At 37.0% G+C, this 24,001-nt stretch overlaps 1 protein-coding gene across 3 annotated transcripts in view; it reads right to left on the bottom strand.

The window, feature by feature from the left end:
- Positions 1–5,813: 5,813 nt before the first annotated feature.
- psmd14.S (proteasome 26S subunit, non-ATPase 14 S homeolog) overlaps positions 5,814–24,001 on the bottom strand; it is a 57,014-nt gene continuing 38,826 nt past the window's right edge. For all 3 annotated transcript variants that reach the window (NM_001087262.1, XM_018237264.2, XM_018237263.2), the window contains 5 exon segments: positions 5,814–6,151; positions 6,720–6,782; positions 9,692–9,817; positions 9,907–9,981; positions 20,428–20,535. In NM_001087262.1, the coding sequence (NP_001080731.1) occupies positions 6,053–6,151; positions 6,720–6,782; positions 9,692–9,817; positions 9,907–9,981; positions 20,428–20,535 (471 nt within the window). In that variant the 3' untranslated portion in view covers positions 5,814–6,052.

Genomic DNA, 24,001 nt, shown 5'->3' with positions numbered 1-24,001 from the left:
AATAACTACAACAGATAAAACCCACTTTAGCCTATTTGGCCCCAAATTCACTGCTACAATGAGGCCAGTCTAACAGTTTGATAACCAATGATCTAAAACAGTGTTTTAGGTTTTTTTAATATATTAAATTATCTGTTTGTGACCCAAAATGGCTTAGTACCACACATTCACCACGGTTTAACAATAGGAAACATTGTTACATTATTTAGAGGGATCATGGGCACCCATCCAAAACAGAACATGGCCTAATTCTTTGGTCCCGTATGTTTTCTGATCTTAAAGGAACAGGAAAGCTACGGAGGCATTTTATTGGCAATAGATTAGCTGCAATAGTGCAAGCTAGAATGCTATATTTATTCTGTAAACTATTTTACCATACCGGAGTTAAAAGCGCTAGAAGCTCTTCATTTGAATATATAGCAGCTGCAGTATTAGCTTGGCATGACCACTTCCTGCCCGAGTCTCTCCCTGCTCACTTATAGCTCTGGGCTCAGATTACAGCAGAGAAGGGGGGGGGAGAGGAAAAAACTGAGCATGCTCACGCCCAGGGCAATGAGGTTTAAGCTGAAGGCAGGAAGTCTGATACAGAAGCCCATGTGTACACAACAGAAGGAAAGAAATGCAATGTTTCAGAGGGTTGAGGGTTTACTGGTATATTTAGGTGGACATTTATCATTCTCCTTTAAGTATGGACAGAGAAGATAAAAATATTTTAATTGAAAATGCACATTCCACATGCTGTAGCTCTGCCTGTAGAGACTAAAAGGGTTGTCTAACTAAACAAGGACTCTTTTGAATTGTCTGATATTAAAGTGAACAATGCAAACACATTGGAGATCAAAATGTATTACTTAGGGGCCAATTCATTAACTTCAAGTGAAGGAATAGAAGAAAAAATACTTTGAATTTCGAAGTGTTTTTTTTGGCTACTTCGACCTTCGACTTTGAATCGAAGGATTCAAACTAAAAATCGTTCGACTATTCGATAGTCGAAGTACTGTCTCTTAAAGAAAAAACTTCGACCCCCTAGTTCGCCACCTAAAAGCTACCGAACCCAATGTTAGCCTATGGGGAAGGTCCCCATAGGCTTGGCTAAGTTTTTTTGGTCGAAGGATAATCCTTCGATTGTTGGATTAAAATCCTTCAATTCGAAGGATTTAGAACGATTATTCCTTCGATCGAAGTATTTGCGCAAAATCCTTCGACTTTGATATTCGAAGTATTTTCATTCCCAGTCGAATATCAAGGGTTAATTAACCCTCGATATTCGACCCTTGATGAATTTGCCCCTTAATGTGTTATTCCACTGGGATGCTAATAAAGCTACCCACGTCTAACTGCCCTGTCACCAAAATCTCACCCATAAATCAAAACCAATTAAAAAATATCTGAATTTTTTGGTGTCTTTTGGGTGCCTAACATATTGGCACCCCTCAGCGGATTAACCTTTCTTTGCACTTTAAAATACGGTATCAAAAGGGAATGCAAGCCACTTTTGCGTCCTTTTAAAGACTTTTTTTAGTGCTAATGCATTAAGGGGTGAAACTTAAAGTAAAATGTGCCAATTATTTAGACCACATGTGATTTTAACTGCAAAGGGGTTAACAACTAAACAGAACTGTATACAATAATGTTTCTATAGAAGCATCTCCAGCCCTTCTAATTTTAGCTGTTGTGTGTGTCAGGGTGCATTTCAAGCTCTACAAATGATATATATGACTGACAGATATGTAGATTTAACTGCCTTCTGGTCCTCAACACAATCTTGTAGTTGTTTAAGCCTGCAGCAATAAGTGCAGATGAAGAGGCTTATCTCTTGTTGTAGATAGAAAAGGCTGCTAGTTTGGAGAAAGTTTTAAAGGGGACCTATCACCCTAAGAAATAATTCCAAATCCTATTTTATGTTAGTCAAGCAGAAGAAACTTCATTTACACTATATAAATTATTTCAATCTGTTTTTTTTTTTATCTTTGAAATTACAATTACATCAAGTGGGCAGATGCCATTTTGTGGACACTGTTTTTGAGGCAATCTTTGCATCATGCTGAAATCTTCTTTGCAGCAGAATGTGGCACCCGATGCCTATGCACTGGCTACACAATTAACGGTGATGGGGTGAATATGGGGAGTGCAGTGACATCTAGGAAGGGCAGAAGCCAAGACTTTTAAACATGTTTATAACCGGAATTAATGTTTTGATTAGAAAAAAAAAAAATTGGTTTTATGTTTATTTGAAAAGGACTTTTATTATACATTTTCTTATGTTTGGGTGACAGGTTACCTTTAATAATGGGGATTTTAAATCACCTTGATTCTGACTGGAGCAAAAGTACTGCCAGGACAAGTTTAGGAATTTGTTACGTGTCAATTTTAAGACACAGATTGTTGAGGGCCAACCAGAAATCATGCTATACTGAGGCAAAAACAGTTTAAAACAATTTAAGACCAGTACTTCAGTGTATAGATGTTTAAGTTTCCCACTAAAAAGAGAGAACAGAATTGGTTGTCATTTAAAATAACGTTTTCAATTGATTCCCTTAAAAATGCATGTGTAACAGCATTAAGGGCCACCCTTTGTGACTTGAATGGGAGCTCAATAGGAATAAAGGTGAAAACATTAAAGAACTACACATCAGGGGACAAACATTCATTTTAAAGTTACATTAACAGCAAAAAATTAAAGTGTTTTAAAGGAACAACACCATAATGTAGTGTTTTCCTGCACTGGTACAACTAGTATGTTTGCTTCTGAAACACAACTTTAGTTTTTTATAAACAAGCTGTTGTGTAGCAATGGGGGCAGCCATTTAAGCACAGGGTACTCAGTAGATAAGTTCTGAAGAATCTCATTGTATACTACAGAGCTTATCTGTCATCTGCTGTGTATCCTGTGCATTTTTTTTTCTTTTTCAGCTTTGAAAAGCTGTTCCCATGGCTTCAAATCAGCTTGTTTATATAAACTATAGTAGATTTTCTGAAGCAAACACACCAGTAGTTTACAACTACAAGGGTTGTTAGAGAGCAAACAGGAAGGAAAAGATAGAAAATGAGGAACTCATTGCTTCATAGGCAAAGAGTAATCACACAATTTTAGTGGTAATTAAAAAGTATATCAACAGTAAACAGATGCAGGTTGAGACAGTGGCTCCATTAAAAGAGGAAATTGTTTGGCTACAAAGGGCTTGGAAAAGCAGATAATCCGACCTGCTTTTTTTCAAATATATACAAAAAAGGAAGCAGCGTTTCAAGATCAGCTGGGTAAGGGCACAAATGTCTCTGCTTTATCAATGGCTGACAGTGACACAGTATATGGTACTTAAACAATGTACCAGGGCCTGATGTAATAAAGCCTTGGTTAGAGAGCTTAGCTTAGTTTTAGTCTGGCTACTATGTCAGATATTTTCATACACTTTCATCTGGTATGGTAGGAATCAGCATAGCTTTATGAAGGACAGAACAAATATATTTTGTCACTTTTTATGATACAGTAAGTACCAAGCTGGACAATTGGGTTGCAGAAGATGTGATCCGTTTGGATTTTGCCAAAGCTTTTTACACTGTGCCACGAAAGTTTGTCGAAGGTCGTCAGCCTTGGTAATGTTTTTGTGGGATGGGAAACTGGCTACAGGATAATGTACAGAGGGTGGGTGTTAAAGGTACATTGTCTACATTGTATAGGGTTCTTTGTGGGGTCCTACAGTGTGTGTGTGTGTGTATATATATATATATATGTGTGTATGTATATACATATATGTGTATATATATATATATATATATAAATGATGATGATATATGTGTATATATATATATGTGTATGTATATATATATGTGTATGTATATATATATGTATATATGTATATATGTATATATATATATATATATAAATAATTAGATATATATATATATATATATATATATATATATATATATATAATATATATATATATATATATAATAATTATATAATATAGGGATGCACCAAATCCACTATTTTGGATTCGGCCGAACCCCCGAATCCTTTGCAAAAGATTCGGCCGGATACCGAACCAAATCCTAATTTGCATATACAAATTTGGGGTGGGAAGCAGAAATCATTTTTTACTTCCTTGTTTTGTGACAAAAAGTCATGTGATTTCCCTCACCGCCCATGTCAGTTCGGCCAAATCCTGCTGAAAAAGGCTGAATCCCGTGCACCCCTAATATAATATAGTAATATACTTGGCTGCAGCAAGGAATGCCAGTCAGCAGTTGCAAAGGCAAACAAAGCATGCAGATTCATGGGAGGAGAGGGCTATACTTCCCCTTTGCAAAACACAATGGGATGTTTATGAATTTGAGAAAGGTGCAAAGGGCAACTAAACTTGATTAAGCTATGAAAAGTTTCAGTTATGAGGAAAAACTGGACAACTGGGGAACGTTTACACTGGAGAAGAGGCATGTGGTTGTACTAGAAGATACGATTGCTTCAAGAAAGGGTTCAATGTCATTTTAGCAAGTGAGAAACTACAGAGTTACTGAAATTAGTTTTTAGCACAAAGTTTATCCAGGTACTGGTTGGTTTGGTTTCAGGAAGTGTTTTTTCCCCCTCTGAGGCAAATTGGAAAGGCTTTAGATGGGGATTTATGTCTTCCTATTGATCACCTACTAGTTAAGGCAGGTTTAGACCAAAATATTAAACTCAATGATGTGTATGTTTCTGTTTAGCAAGATAATGTAATCTTGCTGTGGCCAGTTCAAGCACCAATACAAAACAAGTCCTTCAGTCCGTCCACCCCTAAACTCAATAGCAGCCTGTAACCAGAAAATTGTATCATGTCAGGAAGCAAGGGTCTCGGTTCAATCAATAATCATTTACAAATACTGATATCATCAACTGAAGGAATTTACCAGCCAGAGGTGTGTTTACCATATAGACATTCGAGGCTCAGTGTCTAGGTTGGTGGCTTTAAGGTGGTGGCTGTCAAATACCATTTTTTTTAATATGGTTTAAAAATAAATAAAAAGCAGCAGAGGTGGGGGGGTCGATGCTTCATTGCGAGCGAGAAGGGACGTCACGTGCATGTGCCGTGACATCTTGTCTGTTGATGCCCCAGGCTTGTGCAGATCAGGCACTCACAAGTCCAGTGCCAAGGGCAGCACCGCACCTAAATACAACATTGTTACCAGCATGTATCAATTTACTTATTTTGCTGAAAACATGCAGGCAGATGTTGGCCATTGGTATAGCAAATTCAAACAGGTACAGCAACAAAAATATGTTGCTTTGACATGCACACTAGCATCAAACTCAGTATGGAGCTGATGAAAAGGGTGATGTCAATGTATTTTATTATAAAGCAAAAGAGAATACATTTATGATACAGATCTTTCAAATATCAAATGCAAACTTCATAAAATTTGCACTGATGTATTCCCGTGCCACCTTGCAGTCTAAAAAAGACCCTGATATCTAGGAACAAAAGTAATTGCACAACAGAGACTAAAAGGTGCTACTGCGCCGCTCCCAGACTGCAGATGATGCCAGCTGTCCCCCATACTAACCAACAGTTCATGTTATTGGATGTCTTTAAGTCACCTGTAATGGAGATTCTCCAGTGACAGTGAAGCTTTAACCCCTTAGCACCCAGCTGGGGGGGGGAAGGTCTGCCACAAAGTGAATTGCAATTAATTGTAAGACCGTTTGCTAAGAAGAGACTACCAAACAGGTCAGTCAAATGTTGCTTAACTACAACTCCCTGTAGTTACCAGTCAATGCGGTGTGGGTAAGGATAATGGAAACTGCAATTTAATAACATGCGAAAAGGCCTAACAGATTATATAAACAAAGATGGATTTATTTCTCTTTATCCTTAACAGGTTTTTTTTTTTCCTGATAGCAACTTGTTTAACTGTAATAAGATAAATCAAATACAAAGGCAAATAAAGATCTCCTTTATCATGAGTTCAGTGAAGGTACAAGGCATCCTCTAATATTGACTACTGATCACCCCGAAGACCAGAGGATGTGCTGTATCCCACGAATATAAGCAGACACAAAGAAATGCTCAGTCCATTATTTAAATACCACTGTGTCCAACATAGCTGCTAAACACTGAACAATATTTGAGGTCATCAAAACATCCACATGCTCCTCCAAGTGACGCTTGGGATCCTGAAGGATGAAAAAAAAATAAAAAGTAAAATCATAGTAATTCATTTAACTTTCATTTAGTAAAAAACACAGCTTGAAACAGTTACATATTGGAGGATGTGTACAAAACAGTATGTCCTGAATATCATGCTAAGGGATGGATTCTAGGTGGGCATCATCTAGGCATATCTGCTCTGCTAACACTGTACTTGGGCATCTCAAACATGGCAGCCTTTAAATAGCACCTCTAACTGCTACAACAAACTGGCCCTGGTGATTTTTTTTTAGCCTTGTTTTTTCAACTGTGTAGGAGTGTGTCATTAGGAATGTTTCAGTGGTCAGTATGCAGGGTGGTTGCTGAATGATTAAGGCAGTGCCTGAATGATTTAGGGTATAGCCAAGAGTCCAATGGCTTATACACTATTACATTACAATATACAATAATACAAACTGTTCTCATGCAAGTTATACCCATGGTTTTTAGGTAGCCTTGGAGGTTCTAGCAAACTACATCAGTATATGCACTGAAATCAGATACAGAACATGGGGGGCTACAAGCTAAGAACCCCTGTCCTAGGTTACTACATACCTGTTTTCCAACATTTTTTATTGCAAGTTGTTCTGGTGTCATTTTATCTTCCTCCTCTACAGCCTGCAGTGAATATAAACCAAATGGGCATTATCAAACACATATCAAATACATTTGGAAAGTAATAATACTATTAAAAATGCTAGACCCTATGTATTTGGGAAAGAGACTGTACATTGGCGGGGGCTTAAATACCTTTAAGAGCCACTAGACAACCCGGTCGCAGAAAAAACAGCAACATTTCCATATTGTTTAAAGGAAAACTAAACCCTAAAAATGCCATATTTTATATACTGAACTTATTGCACCAGCCTAACGTTTCAGTTTCTCAATAACAGCAATGATCCAGGACTTCAAACTTGTCACAGGAAGTCGCCGTCTTGGAAAATGGGGAGCTACTGGGGCATCTTTGGGGGCACAGATCTTCCCTGCTAAAGGGCAGAGGTTGCCTTTGGCTTGTACAGAAGCAGAAAACATAATGTACAACATTTCTAGCATACTTTTTTTAGTTAGGCTTTAGTTATTCTTTAAGACTAAGACAAATTAAGGAAATCTAGCTGGGAGGTGGTACTGTGCTGTTGAGGGGATGATGCATGAAAGCATTTAGCTTGACTGTCAGTTTCGCTTTAACTGCCCTTTAATATGTTAAGATAATTTGCAATTGCATTTACGACTATATATTTTTAGCACTTTGTAATAATTAGAAGAATAACAATTCCCAAAATCAACCTTCCCGCAATTAAACTGCATTTTGATAAAGACCAGTACAAAAAACTTGCAGAGGTGCCCAGGTGTCTCTCTGCACATGTGTGACTCCAATTAATGAAATCTATTCTAATCAAGTCCGACAGGCAGAATGTGTTTTTCCTGCTCAAGACAAATAATTACCAATATATGCTCTAACTGAAGAAACTGCTGTGTTTTCGAGTCATTCAAAGCTAACTAGCTCTGTTCTTAATGGCATGCGCGCGTCTTAAAGGGGATGTTCACCTTTCAAACAACTTTTACAGTTTACAGTAGTTTTCCCCATAAACAAAGACTTTTTTCAATTGCTTTCCATCTTTTATTTTTTACCATTTTCCCAAAATTGAAGCTTAATGGGATTGTTCATCTTTAAATTAACTTTTAGAATGATGTAGAGAGTGATATTCTGCATATATATGTAATTTGTTTTCATTTTTTATTATTTGTTTTTTGATTAATTTAGCTTTTTAAGCAGCAACTCTCCAGTTTGCAATTTCAGCTATCTGGTTGCTAGGGTCAAAATTTCCCTAGCAACCATGCACAGATTTAAATAAGAGACTGGGATATGAATAGGAGAGGCCTGAATAGAAAGACCAGTAATAAAAAGTACATACAACAATACATTTTGTAGCCTTACAGGGCATTTGTTTTTATACGGGGTCATTGACCCCTATTTGAAAGCTGGATAGTCAGACGAAGAAAGAAAATAATTTAAAAACTATAAAAAATAAACAATGACTGCCAATTGAAAAGTCGCTTACAATTGGCCATTCTGCAACATACTAAAAGTTAATGTTCCTATATGTAGTGTTTCTGTGTGGCAGCTCGGTGATCCAGGCGAATTAAGAACTGTTACAATTTGCTATATTTAGTTGATACATTTCTCCGCAGTATCTGTGGAATATTAGCAACTATTGTATCAATTCAGGGTTTCTACAAATCTAAGAACTGTAAGAATATTTAGACTAGAAACGTATCAACTAAAAGTATCAATTTAGATCAGTTAAAGAGTCGGAATAGAGAAGGAATAGTGCTCAGAAAAGTAATGTTTAGGGTTGATCTACTGAAAACTTTTGCAAAAACCCTACTCAGCACACTGCATTATAGGAACCAGCCAGCAGCTAGACTGACCTGATAGGGAACTGAAGCCTGCCTTTGCCTGTGTGATTGCAAGGCTGTGATTGGCTCTCCCACATGTTCTGGCAGGGGCCATTAGTACATATCTACCCCTCATGTGAAACGCACACAGGGACTATATTAGAACTATAGGGAGCTACAATAAAGGTATCAATAATGATCATTTCTAGCCCAGAGAGAAACCAGCACCATATATATATATATATATATATATATATATATATATATATATATATATATATATATATATATATATATATATATATATATATATATATATATATATATATATATATTCATTACTGCCTACAAAATGAGCGGTTTTTCATTTATACTATATGTCCCCTTTAAAGGAGAACTAAACCCCCCATGGTGAGAATTCTCCACTGGCCCCCTCCCTGCACAGTCTTACCCCTGAATTCTGTCCCCTCTAGAAATAGTTACCGCACATGCAGAGTGAGCACAGCGAAGCTCATGGGCGCCATCTTCTCTTTTGTAATATTGGTGAATTGAGCGGCGTATTGGCGCATGCGCAGTTGGAGCGACAACTGCACATGCGCCGAAAGATACGGAAATTGCCGAAGAGGAGGAAGAAGACATGAAGATTACCGAAGAGAAGAAGATGGTGCCCTGAGCTCCGCTGCGCTCACTCTGCATGTGCGGTCGCTATTTCTAGAGGGGACAGAATTCTGGGGTAAGACAGTGCAGGGGGAGGCAGGGAGGGGGCCAGTGGGAACTTATCACCATTGGTGGTTTATTTCTCCTTTAGACATCACAGTTCCAAAAGTGCTATAATTCCTTTCTCAACTATAAGGCTAATGACACAAGAATGCAGTGTCCTTGCTCATTGCGACCTTAAAGAAACAACTTGCTCCAGTGAGTTTGGAAAACAACCCGCCCAGGACATTTATCCCCAATAACTCTTAGCAGATGACTGTAAACCAGATGAATTTTAGATGGCTAATTACTTTGATGCACAAACTTAATAATGGACCCACAGTTTAAACGTTAGTTGCCATGGGAAAGACCCTTGCTGCATTAGCTATAAAACACTGACTCCCCTAAGTGAAATTCCAGCCAACATTTATTACCTTATTGTAGTTTTTCGCCAGCTCCAGCATCTCCTTTACAACAGTTTCATTAAGTTTACAGTGTTCACTGTAGTCCTGAAGCGTCAAGCCCTCCATCCAACTCTTTTTATGCAAATTCAACAGCATCTGGGGACAAAAGGAGACATTAGGCAGGACTTCAAATAGTGAATTTCAGAATATAAAAAATTCCCCATGCTCCTCATGTACACATTTACCTTTTGTTCAAGTTCATTTTTTCTGTAATTAATGGTTATTGAGTAGTAATGCCGGTTAAGACCATGAATAAGAGCCTGAAATACAAAATAGTCAATGTTAGCAATGTACAGTAAAAATAAGCACACTTTCATAAAGTCAATATTAGCTTGGTGTGACATCACTTCCTGCCCGAGTCTCTCATAGCTCTAGGCTCAGATTACAGCAGGAAGGGGAGGAGGAAGAAGGCTGGGGTAGAGGGAGAGTGGAGCAAACTGAGTCCTAGCCCTGGAGGTTTATGCTGAAAACAGGAAGTCTGATACAGAAGCTCATGTGTACACAATAGAAGGGAAAAATACTGACAGAGGCCTTAGAGCAGCATTACTTTGAGGGTATTTATATAGACCTTTCTGATAAAGCTTACTTAGTTTTAACCTTTCCTTCTCCTTTAAGAAACATTTACTTTATCTGTTCTATATCAGCAATGATACATTTGTGGGCCTCATGATGTTGTGAACAGCAGCTTACATCATACACCTTTAAGATACAGCCATGAGATGTTTTTCATACTTTGGCTAGTGCTTTGTGAAATCAACAACTAGGTAAAGGTCAGTTAAATTCACTTAAGCAATACAAATATTAAATTATGCCCAAACTTCATGCTCAGCCTTGGGACACTGAGTGCTGAGCAGTTAGACACAAACAGAATATACTAAGCAGATGCTATATTCCACCCAAGCTGAGCTAGAAGTGAACAAGCCCTAATTTTTTTTGGGAAGCAGTATTCAGTTTTATGAAATGAAATCAAATGTGAAAAACTGGCTGTGCAAAAATGTGGGTACCGTTGTAATTTGAATGCATGCAATTGCTCAATACGGATTACTGGCAACACCAAATTGGTTGGATTAGCTTGTTAAACCTTGAACGTCATAGGCAGGTGTGTCCAATCATGAGAAAAGGTATTATAATATGGCCAATTGCAAGTTGTGCTTCTGCTTGACTCTCCCCTGAAGAGTGACAGCATGGGATCCTCAAAGCAACTCTCAAAAAATCTGAAAACAAGGACTGTTTAGTATCATGGTTTAGGGGGAAGGCTAAAGAGGTCAGTTTCAACTGTAAGGAATCTTATCAGGAAATGGAAGGCCACAGGCACAGTTGCTGTAAAACCCAGGCCAAGAAAAATACAGAAGCAGCATATGTGGAGGATTGTGAGAATGGTTACAGACAACCCAAAGATCACCCCAAAGACCTGCAAGAACATCTTGATGCAGATGGTGTATCTGTACATCGTTCTACAATTCAGTGCAATTTGCACAAAGAGCATCTGTATGACAGGGTGATGAGAAAGAAGCCCTTTCTGCACTCACACCACAAACAGAGTCACTTGTTATACCATTTAGAAAAGCCACAGTCATTTTGGAAGTGCTTTGGACTGATAAGACAAAAATTTTGTTATTTAGTCATAACAAAAATGGCGGAAGAAGAACACTGCATTCGAAGAAAAGCGCCTGCTACCTACTGTCAAATTTGGCGGAGGTTCCATCATGCTGTGGGGCTGTGTGACTAGTTCAGGAACTGGGGTCCTTGTTAAAGTCGAGGGTCGGATGAATTCAACCCAATATCAACAAATTCTTCAGGATAATGTTCAAGCATCAGTCACAAAGTTTAAGTTACGCAGGGGGTTGGATATTCCAACAAGACAAAACCCTAAACACACTTCGAAATCTACAAAGGCAGTGGGAGACTTGAATATAATCGAAAATCTATAGGATGATTTGAAGCACGCTGTCCATACTCGGCAGCCATCAATTTAACTAAAAGGCTATAGGAGGCGTCTAGAGGCTGTTACATTTGCAAATGGAGGCTCAACTAAGTACTGATGTAATATCTCTGTTGGGGTGCCCACATCTATGCACCTGTCTAATTTTATGATGCATATTGCATATTTTTTGTTAATCCAAAAAACTTTATGTCACTGCTGAAATACTACTGTTTCCATAAGGCATGTTATATATTAAGTTAAGGTAGTTGCTACTTTGAAAGCTCAGTCAATAATAAACAAAAAGAATTAAGAGGGGTTCCCAAACGTGTACACACATACTGTACATACATAATACAGGTATGGGATCTGCTATCCAGAAACCCATTACCCAGAAAGTTCAGAATTACGGAAATACCGTCTCCCACAGACCCCATTTTATCCAAACAAATTTTTAAAAATTATTTCCTTTTTCTCTGTAATAATACAACAGTACCTTGTACTTGATCCAGACTAAGATATAATTAATCCTTATTGGAAACAAAACCAGCATATTACGGTTTATTTAATGTTTACATAATTTTCACTAACAGTATGAAGATCCAAATTACAGAAAGATCCCTTATCCGGAAAACCCCTGGTCCTGAGCATCCTGGATAATAGGTCCCGTACCTGTATATATAATCCAGGTTTTTCAGACTTGTTATTACACCACCAAAAAAATTGTATTAGTACAAATAAAATACAAAGCTGGATGTATATAACATGGTTGATGTTTAGCATTTAACTGTTGCTATGTAGTTAGTGGAAAAACAAAGCAGGGTGTAATCACTCTGGACTTGCAATATCAAGTTAAATAGCTAGTTAACTTTAAAAATAATGATGTTATGGTGCTATAGTGTTTTCCAAGAAGGTCATTACACACTGGCTAAAGGGTCCAGTTTAATATATTCTCTTGAAACTAGCAAGTATGGGCATGTCCACACGCATTCAAAAACAAACAGAAGCCTGTTACATACTCATTAACGCTAAATATGTCTCCTGATTATACTACAATGTTCTGTTGCACCATTCTCATTCATCTCAGTTATCGCCTATTTGACCCAATACGTAAAAAAATATACAAATGTATTAAGTATGAAAGACAAAAAAACAAATAAGATAACTAAACTTTTTAATCCAATATGCACTAGCCAAGGCTGAAATAAGATTTCCAAACCACAATCCCCATGAGAATCGGCTCCAACTACAACAAGACCCATCTAGAATTACAAAGGTGTGTAGAGGAAGCCAATTCTCTGCACTGAATCCATTGCATTTTGTACACAACCCTCACTAATGTCCTCGCTTGCAATTAATCATTAGAGAGAAAAATATAGGTTAAGAGACCTCTACAAGTTTTGTGGCAACTAAAGAACACCAACCTCAAAATCATAAAACAATCTTGCAGTTTGAAAATTTTAAACCCCCAAATTTAATTACTGGTACACGAGAAAATTCACCACTTTGAGAAAACTATACAGATCAAACACCTGGTGGCAGCCATCCCCAATGCACTTGAAAGGTGAAAATACTCACTATTGTGCCAGTAAGTGGTTACAGTTAAGAACGTTAACTTTTCCATTAAAACACCACAAATGTTGCAAGAGGCAACACATTTGTCATTCAAGTGTGAAACGTCTGCTAGTGGAGAGAGTACTTTTACTGTCCTTGAATGGCCGTGGCTCATGAGCCTAACCAATTTGGCAAATATGAAATTTGTGATTCATCTGTCCAATTGGGGACTGCCTGCCTACTCATGTGATCTATACACAAGGCAGGCCTATGTTTAGATGAAGGGTATATAAATAAATATATATATATATATATATATATATATATATATATATATATATATATATATATATATATATATATATATATATATATATATATATATAGTAACATAGTTATCCTTGAGAAAGAGCACAGTTGGTATTCGAGACGTCAGATTTTTTTCAATAAATTTCCGATAAAAATTTTTTAACCTGGCCGATAAATTTTCTGACAGATATCGGACTAAAAATCTTAAGATGCACGATCATTCGATTCCCACTAACCTCACGATAATTTGCCGGATTGCACTGAAATCGATCGTTCACCAACGAAAAATCTTTGCGTCTATGGGGACGTTAACTGACAGACTGAGATGGGACAATAAGGTTGGCAAAACAGGTCAGGTTTAGGAACTTCAAGTAATAATTACTTACAAAAGCAGAACTATCAGCAAAAAACGATCAAAGTGACCTATATATAACTTTTAATGTAGATTAATATTTTGAAAAGAAAATTTTTAGTGTCAGTATCACTTCAATATATAGCAGGAGTGAAGAGCCTTCAATCTCTGTTCCCAACATGACAGCATGTGTGTGGGGTGGTACATATAGTTTATTAACAGCATGGTATGCAACATGGAGAACACATAACCACATAGTGATGAGAAGATAAGTCACTTGCTTTACGATTAACACACATGGGTGAAAGGTGATCTTTACAAATGGCAATTTGCACAGGTAGAAGGTCAAAAGTCAGGAAACAGACCATATGGTTCTACACTAATATCATGATTATTATTCAGGGTCTGTATCAGAATACATTTCAACAACAAAAGTATTTACTAAAACCTGGTACTTCCCAACAAGAATAAAACTGCAAGAAACTTTCTACCAAGCTGGTATAAAGCTGGCCATACACAGAGAGATCCGCTCAGTTGGCGATGCTGCCAAACAAGCGGATCTCTCCCAGATATTCCCACATTGAGGGCCTAGGGCCCAACAACCGGATCATAATGCTGCCAATACGGGAGGTCGGATCGTGGGGCTGTATCTACGAACAGATGCTGCCGCGAGCTGATGGTATTTTTAACCATGCCCGATCGGGGAAGCCCGTCGGAGGGCCCCTTTTATCGCCCGTGTATGGCCACCTTAACGGTTGCGTTATTTATACATCTGAGCACACTAATTTAATAACTAATTGAATTTAATAAATAAAGTTGTAAAAGATCTCTGTCATGCTCTATACACTCAGAAGATTTGGACCTTGATCAGATGGCATTTATGTTTTATGTTAGCTTGGTACAGAAGACTTCTTGTTGGACTGGTGGAGAATATGTCCATAATTAGAAATGTACTAGTATCACCTTGTATACATAGGCAGAATTCCCCCCCCCCCCATAGTGACAAACATTTAAGATATTTTATATGACAATATCAGTCTCAGAGTAATTTATATAAGAAAAACTTTTGTTATATGAAAAGAAGGTATCCATCTGTATAAAATAGGTTGCTCTTTCCAGAATCTTGCTTAAGCAGATGGATAGCAAAATGCTGAAAAAATATTTGGCCTCCTTAATGGAAAAAATATAAGGTCATGTGTCTCTAGCATTCAAAGATCAATGCTGTTAGCAAAGAATGATGAACTATTTATACTGGCAGTGAGAAGACAGTTCTAAAATACAGTTTACAAAGTATTTATATTTACAAATAGCTTACTGAATATTGATTGTGAAGGTGAAAAAAGATCTACAATATTAACCTGACATTATCCAAATCAACATGTTACTGCAATGTGATGAGTTCACCAGTCCATAGGTTAAGCACTGCATACATATATACTTGTACAAGACTATTGAAAAAAACCCACAATATAAGATGGACAGATATGGAAGCCTGGTGTTTAGTATTGTAGCCTTGGAGTACTAGGGTACTGCACTCTGTTCAAACAAATCAATTATCAGTGTAGTGTAGGATTGTAATATCTTTAGAGTTAATATATTTTTGGTGTCCCTTCCAGGTGCCCAGCATAGTGGCTGACCTGACTAAGTGGCTTACATTTGCTAAACTGAACCAGTGCAGTACAGACAAGGGTGGAACTATCCAGTATCACGTACTTTCTAAGGATTTTAACAAACCTGATACAGCCTCTAATTAGAACAAGTAACAAGACATATTGTTTAGGACAGGCACACAAGGTAAGAAAACTCGATCCTCAGGTCGAGTGGAGATATTAATGACCTCCCCATACAAGAACAGGTGGTTCAGTCATTAGCACAGGTGCATCTGTCATAGTAAGTGATGCACAGTTTGACATAGCTGCGCTCAGATGGGGATCTTAAAGGCAAAGTATCACTGGGAAAGGCAGGTATCTCAAAAAACACTAATCACCTTCAAGTGTGCCCAGAGACTATAACCAGATCTATATATTGCGCGCTCATATAATTATCTAACGGATGGAGAGTGGATAGTGACAGTGTGTGGCTGAAGTCGGAACACTTGAGAAAATAAGGGTACAGTGCAAACTCAAATACAACAGTAAATTAAAAACAGACTGAAAAGTGATCTAATTCCCACCAGAACCTGAATATCTATTACATATTATTCATGGTTATATATTATTTTATATCAGGAGTATTCTAGAATACAGGTGTGGAACCTGTTATCTAGAATGCTCAGGACCTGGGGTTTTCCGGATAACTGATCTTTCTGTAGTTTGGATCATCATACCTTAAAGGAACTGCAACATAAATTTTTTTTATTAACAAATCCATTCTACCCACATTAATAATAGATCTACCCTGCATAAAGTTTATAAATAGCAATGCTTTATTTAAAAAAAATACTGTGGGCTTTGAGAGGCTCTTGTCTGAGCTGGGGTAGGAGTTTATGCGGACTCTGGGCTCGGGTGTGTGACCGAGGTGGCAGCTTCTTATTCTCCTCAGGTACCGTTGGCTTGTTATCACCTGCCTGCTAGCCTGGAAAGAGAACTGGGCAGCGCTCAGTGTTCCACAGTCCAGCCACTACGAGGTAAGCTGGCGGGAAAGGGGGGTTGCTGCCACTTCGCGCCCGGCTTGTACGTTGTATTAGAATGGGTTACATAGAGAAAGCTTGGAAATTGGTGGCAACAGGAGGTTTTTTTTGTCCTCAGTGCTGCTGAACTCTTTGAGCTGTCAGTAGTGTTCCCGCCACTGTCACAGCTGTATCGCTTAGCTTCTGGTTTTGGCAGAAGTCGGGTTAGGGGGAAGATGTGGAGTGCAGATCTGCATAATGAGTCGCCCAATCGCTTTTTTTTTTACCGTTTTTCACTAGACAGGCAGCAGTGTTTTCTCACAGTATTTTTTAATAAGGCATTGATATTAATAAACTTTTTGCAGGATAGATATTTTATTAGTGTGGGTAGAATGGATTTTTTAATTACATTTTTTTTACTTGTGTTACAGTTCCTTTAAGTCTACTAAAAATCATGCAAAAGTTAAATAAACCTAATAAGCTGGTTTTGCTTGCAATAAGGATTATTGAAGATAATAATGGAGTCTATGGGAATCTGACTTTTCGTAATTTGGACCTCTCTCGATAATGGGTTTCCGGATAACCTGGATTTCATATATTGATAGCATGAATATGTGTTCAGAATAATACCAGTAGGACAGCATTAGCATGATCAATCACTGTTTTTGGTTGAAATTATATTTCTACACAGTAATTCATTTACTAGTAGGTGTAGTAGAGTAATAGAAAACCCAACAGACCCGACAGTCATGACATTCATGCTGCTGATTCTGTGTAACTGAATCATTAATTGAGGCTTGTTCCAAATAATAGCAGTGTTCAAAAGAATAATAGCTTGTTCCAAATAATAGCAGTGTGGAGTTCAATAAGTGAGGTCATTCATTCTGTGAAAAAACAGGTGTCAACTACGCCCCTTATTTAAGGAAGGAAAGCAGCAAATTTTGTGTATGCTGGTTATAGTGCATTTCTCTCTGAAAATATGGGTTGTTCCAGACACTGTTCAGAAGAACAGCACACTTTGATTAAAAAGTTGATTGAGGGGAAAACATATGAGCTGATAGGCAGCTTAAGTAGAATTATCTCAAATGCTTTCAAATTGCAACGAAAACATGAAATACGTGAAAGGAAACGGAAAACTACTACTCAAATGGATAGAAAAAAAGACTCAGTCAATGATCTGCTCCAGGAAGATCAAAGAAGGTTTTAAAGGGGTTATTCATCTTTAAATTTGCAATTGGTTTTCATTATTTATTATTTGTGGTTCTTGAGTTATTTCGCTTTTTATTCAGCAGCTCTCCAGTTTGCAATTTCAACAACCTGGTTGTTAAGGTCAAAATTACCCTAGCAACCATGCATTGATTGGAATAAGATACTGGAATATTAACAGGAGAGGGTATGAATAGAAAGAGGAGAAATAAAAAGTAGCAATAACAATACATTTGTAGCCTTACAGAGCATTTGTTTTTTTAAGATGAGGTCAGTGACCCCTGTTTGAAAGTTGGAAAGAGTCAGAAGAAAAAGGCAAATCATTCAAAAACTATAAAGACGACAAAATAAAGACCTATTAAAAAAGTGGCTTCGAATTAGCCATTCTATAACATACTAAAAGTTAATATAAAAGTGAACCGTCCCTTTAAGTTACCTGTAAGTACTAAGTTACAATTAGAAGAAGTCTATGTGAAGCCAAGCTATTGACAAGAAGCCCCACAAAGTCCCATCGTTGAAAAAAAAGACATACTGAAGATGTTACAAATTGCCAAAGAACACATTGACTGGCCTAAAGAGAAATGACACAACATTTTATGGACTGATGAAAGTAAGAATGTTCTTTTTGGGTCTAGGGCCGCAGACAGTTTGTCAGACACTGAATTCAAGCCACAGTACATTATGAAGTATGGTGGCAGAAGCATCAAGATATGGGGGTTTCTCATACTGTAGACCTATTTATCTATTTACTATTGGACCTATGTATCACATGTTTTGATTTGGAATATAATGTGCAGTGTTCCCAATGCATTTGTGTGTATGGGAATGAAAACTGTTATAAGAATTGGAGATTTATTCACCTTTTTAAACACACTGCTATTATTCTGAACACAGCTGTAAGTGGTCCCACCACACTGGCTTCCAGTAAGACATTTGGGATTACACTAATGGTGCAGGTAACCATATTCTAAACCCCATTCACGCTAAAATTATTCTACTTGCCCTATCCATTTGCTAATTTAATCAGCAAGGTCTGGTAAGTAAAGTTAATTTCGCTCAAAATGGTTTAACATGGCTTTCTGAGAAACCTATTGGATCAGCTGGGTAGCTAAATAAGGATTATGTGAGCAAAGAGTTGAACCTTGAGGAGGGACCTTTTCATATTTAGTAACCATGTTGTTTTTTTTAATATTCAAAACAATATGGTTATATCCTGTTGCTAGGGAATGTGCTTCAACTTAATCAAGCTGACATCCATATTCTTGCTAGTGTTGTTGAAAGGTAAAAGAACCCCTGAACTGTGCTTTGTGGGCTGCCACTGTGTGTGAGCAGAGCTCTGCCATAGCAACAAGATGCAAAATGAGACCTTTCTGATGGAGAGGAGATTAACATTTTGAAACTGCATTATAATTGTAATCCTTGAAAGGAACTTCACAGAGACCATAACACTGAGTTAACTCCAATAACAAATTTCTTGATTCGATGATTATTTGTAAAAATGTGTTACCACTTGACCATTTCTCTCATTTCACTAAAAAAGAAGTAGATGAGTAGTAGATCAGTCTTCATTATTTATTTTCTATACTTTTTGAATTAATTGCCTTCTTTCCAGCTTTCAAATTGGGGGGGGGGTCACTGATCCCATCAAAAAAACAAATATTTTGTAAAGCTACAAAAGTATTGTTATTGCTACTTTTTATTCTCTCCTATTCATATTCCAGGCTCTTATTCAAATCATTATCAGGGTGATTTGGACCCTAGCAACCAGACTGCTGAAATTGCAAAATGGAGAGCTGCTGAATAAAAAGCTAAATAACTTAAACACAAATAATAGAACAAAACAAAATGCAAATTGTTTTAGAATATCACTCTCTACATCATACTAAAATGTAACTCAAAGGTGAACAACCCCTTTAAGTCTTTTGGGGTATATACATCTAAAGACTGTATAAAAAGATATATAAACTTTGCACACTGTTTAGAAGTGATCTAGAACTTAGTTTAGAAATGCTGTACACTTGTGAAAATCAATAATCAAAGCGTGCCATAGATCAACTGAACTGATATCAGGGCTTTAACTAGTCTACCAGAGGACGTTCATCCCATTGTTCTTGAGCCACTCCATTGTTACTTTGGCCTTGTGTTTCAGTTCACAGGTCCTTCAGTAGTTTAACCCAAGCTTCAGTTTCTAAGCAGACTAAAACAGGTTCTCTTAAAGTACAGTTGTTCTGTACCAATATTAACAGTTCTGCATAGCACTGGTATGTATGGGTGGGTGGTGTAAAAGAAGTAATGTCTCAAAAAAACATGTCTGCAGTTTGCCAAACAGCATAACAGTGAACAAATTACATTTCTCTTTTCTCAAAAACATTTAGAGTGACACATGATGGTGGTAGTGAAGAATGATAATGGTAATATCATATACTATGAATATATGTGCACTATAAATATACTGAATATTGTGATCATTTGAACACAACTGCATGCTTGCATATGCACTTTTTATATTGCGCAATGTACTTACCTTTGCAACATTTTGTCAATTTGCAATGGATTTAAACCACTTACTTACCCCTTACCCCTTACCCCTTACCATATAGAAAATGATGGCTAAACACACCAGGCATGATAGCCAACATGGAAATGATTGTCTTCAAAGGAGCTGTTTTTATTGCATTGGGCTTCCAGACATGGAAGCTATGCAGTTAATTATTCAGGAAAGTAATATGTTGCTCAGTCACAGACACATTACTTACCTGTATAGATGGCTTGTTTAAATGCCCAAGATTTGAAGTGGTTTGCCTTGGTTCGTGTCCTAAGACCATCATGTTAGCATTAATCAGTCTGAAAGCATCAATAACAACCTGTAAGAAAACAAGAAGAAAATCAATTCTTTATAAAGGAGTAAACAATGTGGACAATTGTGTGATCAACTCATATCAGTTCTGGCTGTTTTCCAGATATCCTTTTAAATATAACATTAATAAAAATAAGCTTTTCCTGTTAGCTGAGCCCACAGGACATCACCATATTCTTGTTAACAAACATATAACACCAATTATAAGTTTTCTTCTTGTATGTTGGGACAACAAATGCATAGATTTTCTTTTTTTTTAACGGGTAAATGCATTAAGTTTCATGATTTCCACAGGTTTTACACCTAGGTCCTATCTCATTATCTTCAATGTCATAAAGAAACTACATTAGAAAGTAAGCACAAGCTTTGGGACTGTGTTCTGGGTCCACTCCTGTCACATCAATTTAGCTACGACATGCATGATGACAATAAAACTGCAGCCCGCAGTAAAATTCCTTTAGAATTCTCTGCTTATACGATATACAGTATTTAAATGTATTATTTCTATGTAAACTTCATTATGATTTTGTAAGACATGTTCATTAAGGAGATATTAAGTAAAATAATAATATATCCAAGATTATCTCAATCAGAATTGCCAAAACAATTGCACTGCAGGAATCACTGCACTGCTTAAGAAGAGGATTCCATTCTACAGATAGCTATATTGCAACATGTGGGGAACAACACACATTAACTAAAGCAATGCTCACTGCTTATCTTAAGCAAGTTGCAATTCTCAAGTAATCGTCAACTTGTTCCTGCCTCCTAACAACTATAATAACAAAAACTATGGTGTTCAAATAATGATCATATAGCTCCACTTTTATTACACAACCTAATCTTTACTGTCAACAGATCCATTAAAACACAATGCCTTTCAGAGAGCCACTGTTACTTTCTTCGCATAATGCTATGTTTCCAGTTGGCCAAACACAGAGCAATATGGCACCACAGCTCTTTTTCAACCGAATGGCCCACTGAATTAGCCCAGTTTTTCAGATTTTTAAGACAGTGACAAGGACCAAATAATTGTTAAATTAGTAATATGTTTAGGTCATAAAAAACAAGAAATAGGGTAATTTTCAGAATAACACTTAGCAATCACAATCTAAAGCTGGAAAAACATTGTGAGATCTGCTGATCTTAAGGCAAACTGGCTAACAATTCACTGGGACACTGCAGCAGTCCAATTGCTAATTATTGGATTATGAGATCTGCTGATCCAGGGAGATGCATTGGAACACAACAACAGATGGGATTGATAACCTGGTTGATCGACATCTGATTTTTGGCCAGATATGGGAGTGTAGGCCTTCAGGGTGAACCCATGCATTGGCCAGTAAGCAACTTGGTCTGGAAGTTTTTATCCGCCCACGTATGGCCACACTAAAGGTTGTAGAATGTCTTATTCTTAACTACAGGATGCTCTGGAACTGGTGTTTTTCCAGGTATTTCTGTAATTTGGATCTTCATACCATAGGTGTACTAGAAACTCTTAACTTTAAATAAACCCAAAATGATGGTATTGCTTCCAAAAAATGGATCCCATACCTGTACTTCCAACTTTTTGGTCTTCATTTTTAGTTTTTTTTTTTTTATAGTTTAATTATTTGTCGTATAACTGTGCTAACAAAACGATTGCTCTACAAGGCTACAATTTAGTAATTTTATTTCTTATCTTTCTATTTGGGCCAATCTATTCCTGACATGGTTGTACATGATCACTGCTTTTAAGTACTTTGGCTTTCTTGCAGCTCCAATGTGAGGTTGCAAATAACTAAAATATGTGACTTAGAAATCAGCATAAAAATGTTGAACCATAATTCATGTGCCAAAAGAATTATGTGCTTCACTGGCTTTGGATTCTAAATATCTTGTCATCTGCGTATGCTTGATATGGCTCCCACAGATTTAAAAACCTTATGTACCGCTTTGGACTAGTTCCTGGTATTTGCTTTGATAAACACTGTTTGAGAGCTAACCGTTCACAATTGTTTTTGTTTTTTAAGACCCTTCTTAAAAGTATAGCCCATAATATGAAAAATAGTTTTTTTTAAAGGCAATTAGATTGTAGAGCCACCAGGAGAATGGCAAAAAGTAATACTTTTTTATTATTACTATTACACTCAACATAAAAATACACTATATACTATTTTACAAATAAAAAAAAATAAAGACCTATTATATAGTGTGAAAACTTCTACTAAACAAAATATTAAGTTATTCCATCTATAAAAAAAAAAAACTTAAGACTGGTCCTGTAAGTTCTGTAATTTATATGGACAAAGAATGTCGCCGAAAAATTTAGGAAGGGCCTGTCTGATTATTGGTGCAGACATAGAGGTGAGTGTTATTAGTGACGCTGTCTTGAAAACAATTAATATAGTGTCCTCCCTTAAATCTTCAGCAGGGAGACTGGCCAGGATTATTTATTTTACTCTATGCTTGTTGGAATTCCTTTGCTTTTATTGTCTACTACATCAAATAGGGCCTTGCTGATTAAATGCCTCAACAGCACAGCTAAGAACTAGGGTTTGAAATGCACACAGTACTCTGTGCAAATAAGAATATGCATGAAGTCTAGTAAAGCAGTTTGCATACAACACTGTTTTTATATATCCTTATTGCTTTTTTTCTTGTGCAATTACAGAAAGATTTTATACATGTAACAACCATTTCATTACAGTGCGTATAATGTATTCAATGCAGTGCTCCAAGGGGCTTGTTTTTAATATGGTGTGTTAGACTTCGTTTGCTCAGGCAAGTGAAAACTACTACAGAAAACTAATTTGGCTGCACAAATCATCAATCTGGTGTGTTCAAAATAAAAGTCGACCCAGCTATCCTGTTATTTTTATCATTTTATTCCACATTTATAAGTTAGATTTGCATATGTGAATTTCAGCGTTTTTTTTTTATTTTAGCAATAACAAAATACAAAGAATGTTGTGCCTGTAATGGACCGGTAATACCCTATGGTAGTAGTTGTCTGACTTTTTCAGTTCAAGCCTCCCTTGGAGGTCCAATGCTTGGTCAGAGCTAGTTTACCATTAGATCAGAACAAGAAAAGTTGGATAGGAAAACATTGGTGTACTGAGCAACCCACCCAAATTTCACCCCAAATTGATCTCTGTGGGTGTACTCTAATTGGCTATTATGCTGAGCACCCTACAGCCAACTCCACCAGATTTTTTGGAACCAATGCCCTAAAGCCATGTCCTACAATGGGGCCAATTTATCAAGCTGTGTAAAAAAATGGTGACAAAACACAGCAGCCAACACCAGGCATAACTAGTAATTATCAAGCTGTATATTGGTTTTCAGCCATTGCATGTGTAAAAATCCGGTGCAATCGGCAGCAGCCATTTGAAAATGCTATGGGAAAATATAGCTTTCATCCATTAAATAAAACACACACCTTGATAAATTCTCCATTTAGTTTACACAGCTTTTCACACCATGTTTCTCAT

This window comes from Xenopus laevis, chromosome 9_10S (assembly GCF_017654675.1).
Source record: "Xenopus laevis strain J_2021 chromosome 9_10S, Xenopus_laevis_v10.1, whole genome shotgun sequence".
Lineage (NCBI taxonomy): Eukaryota > Metazoa > Chordata > Amphibia > Anura > Pipidae > Xenopus > Xenopus laevis.
This window is presented reverse-complemented; position numbering and strand designations above follow the sequence as displayed.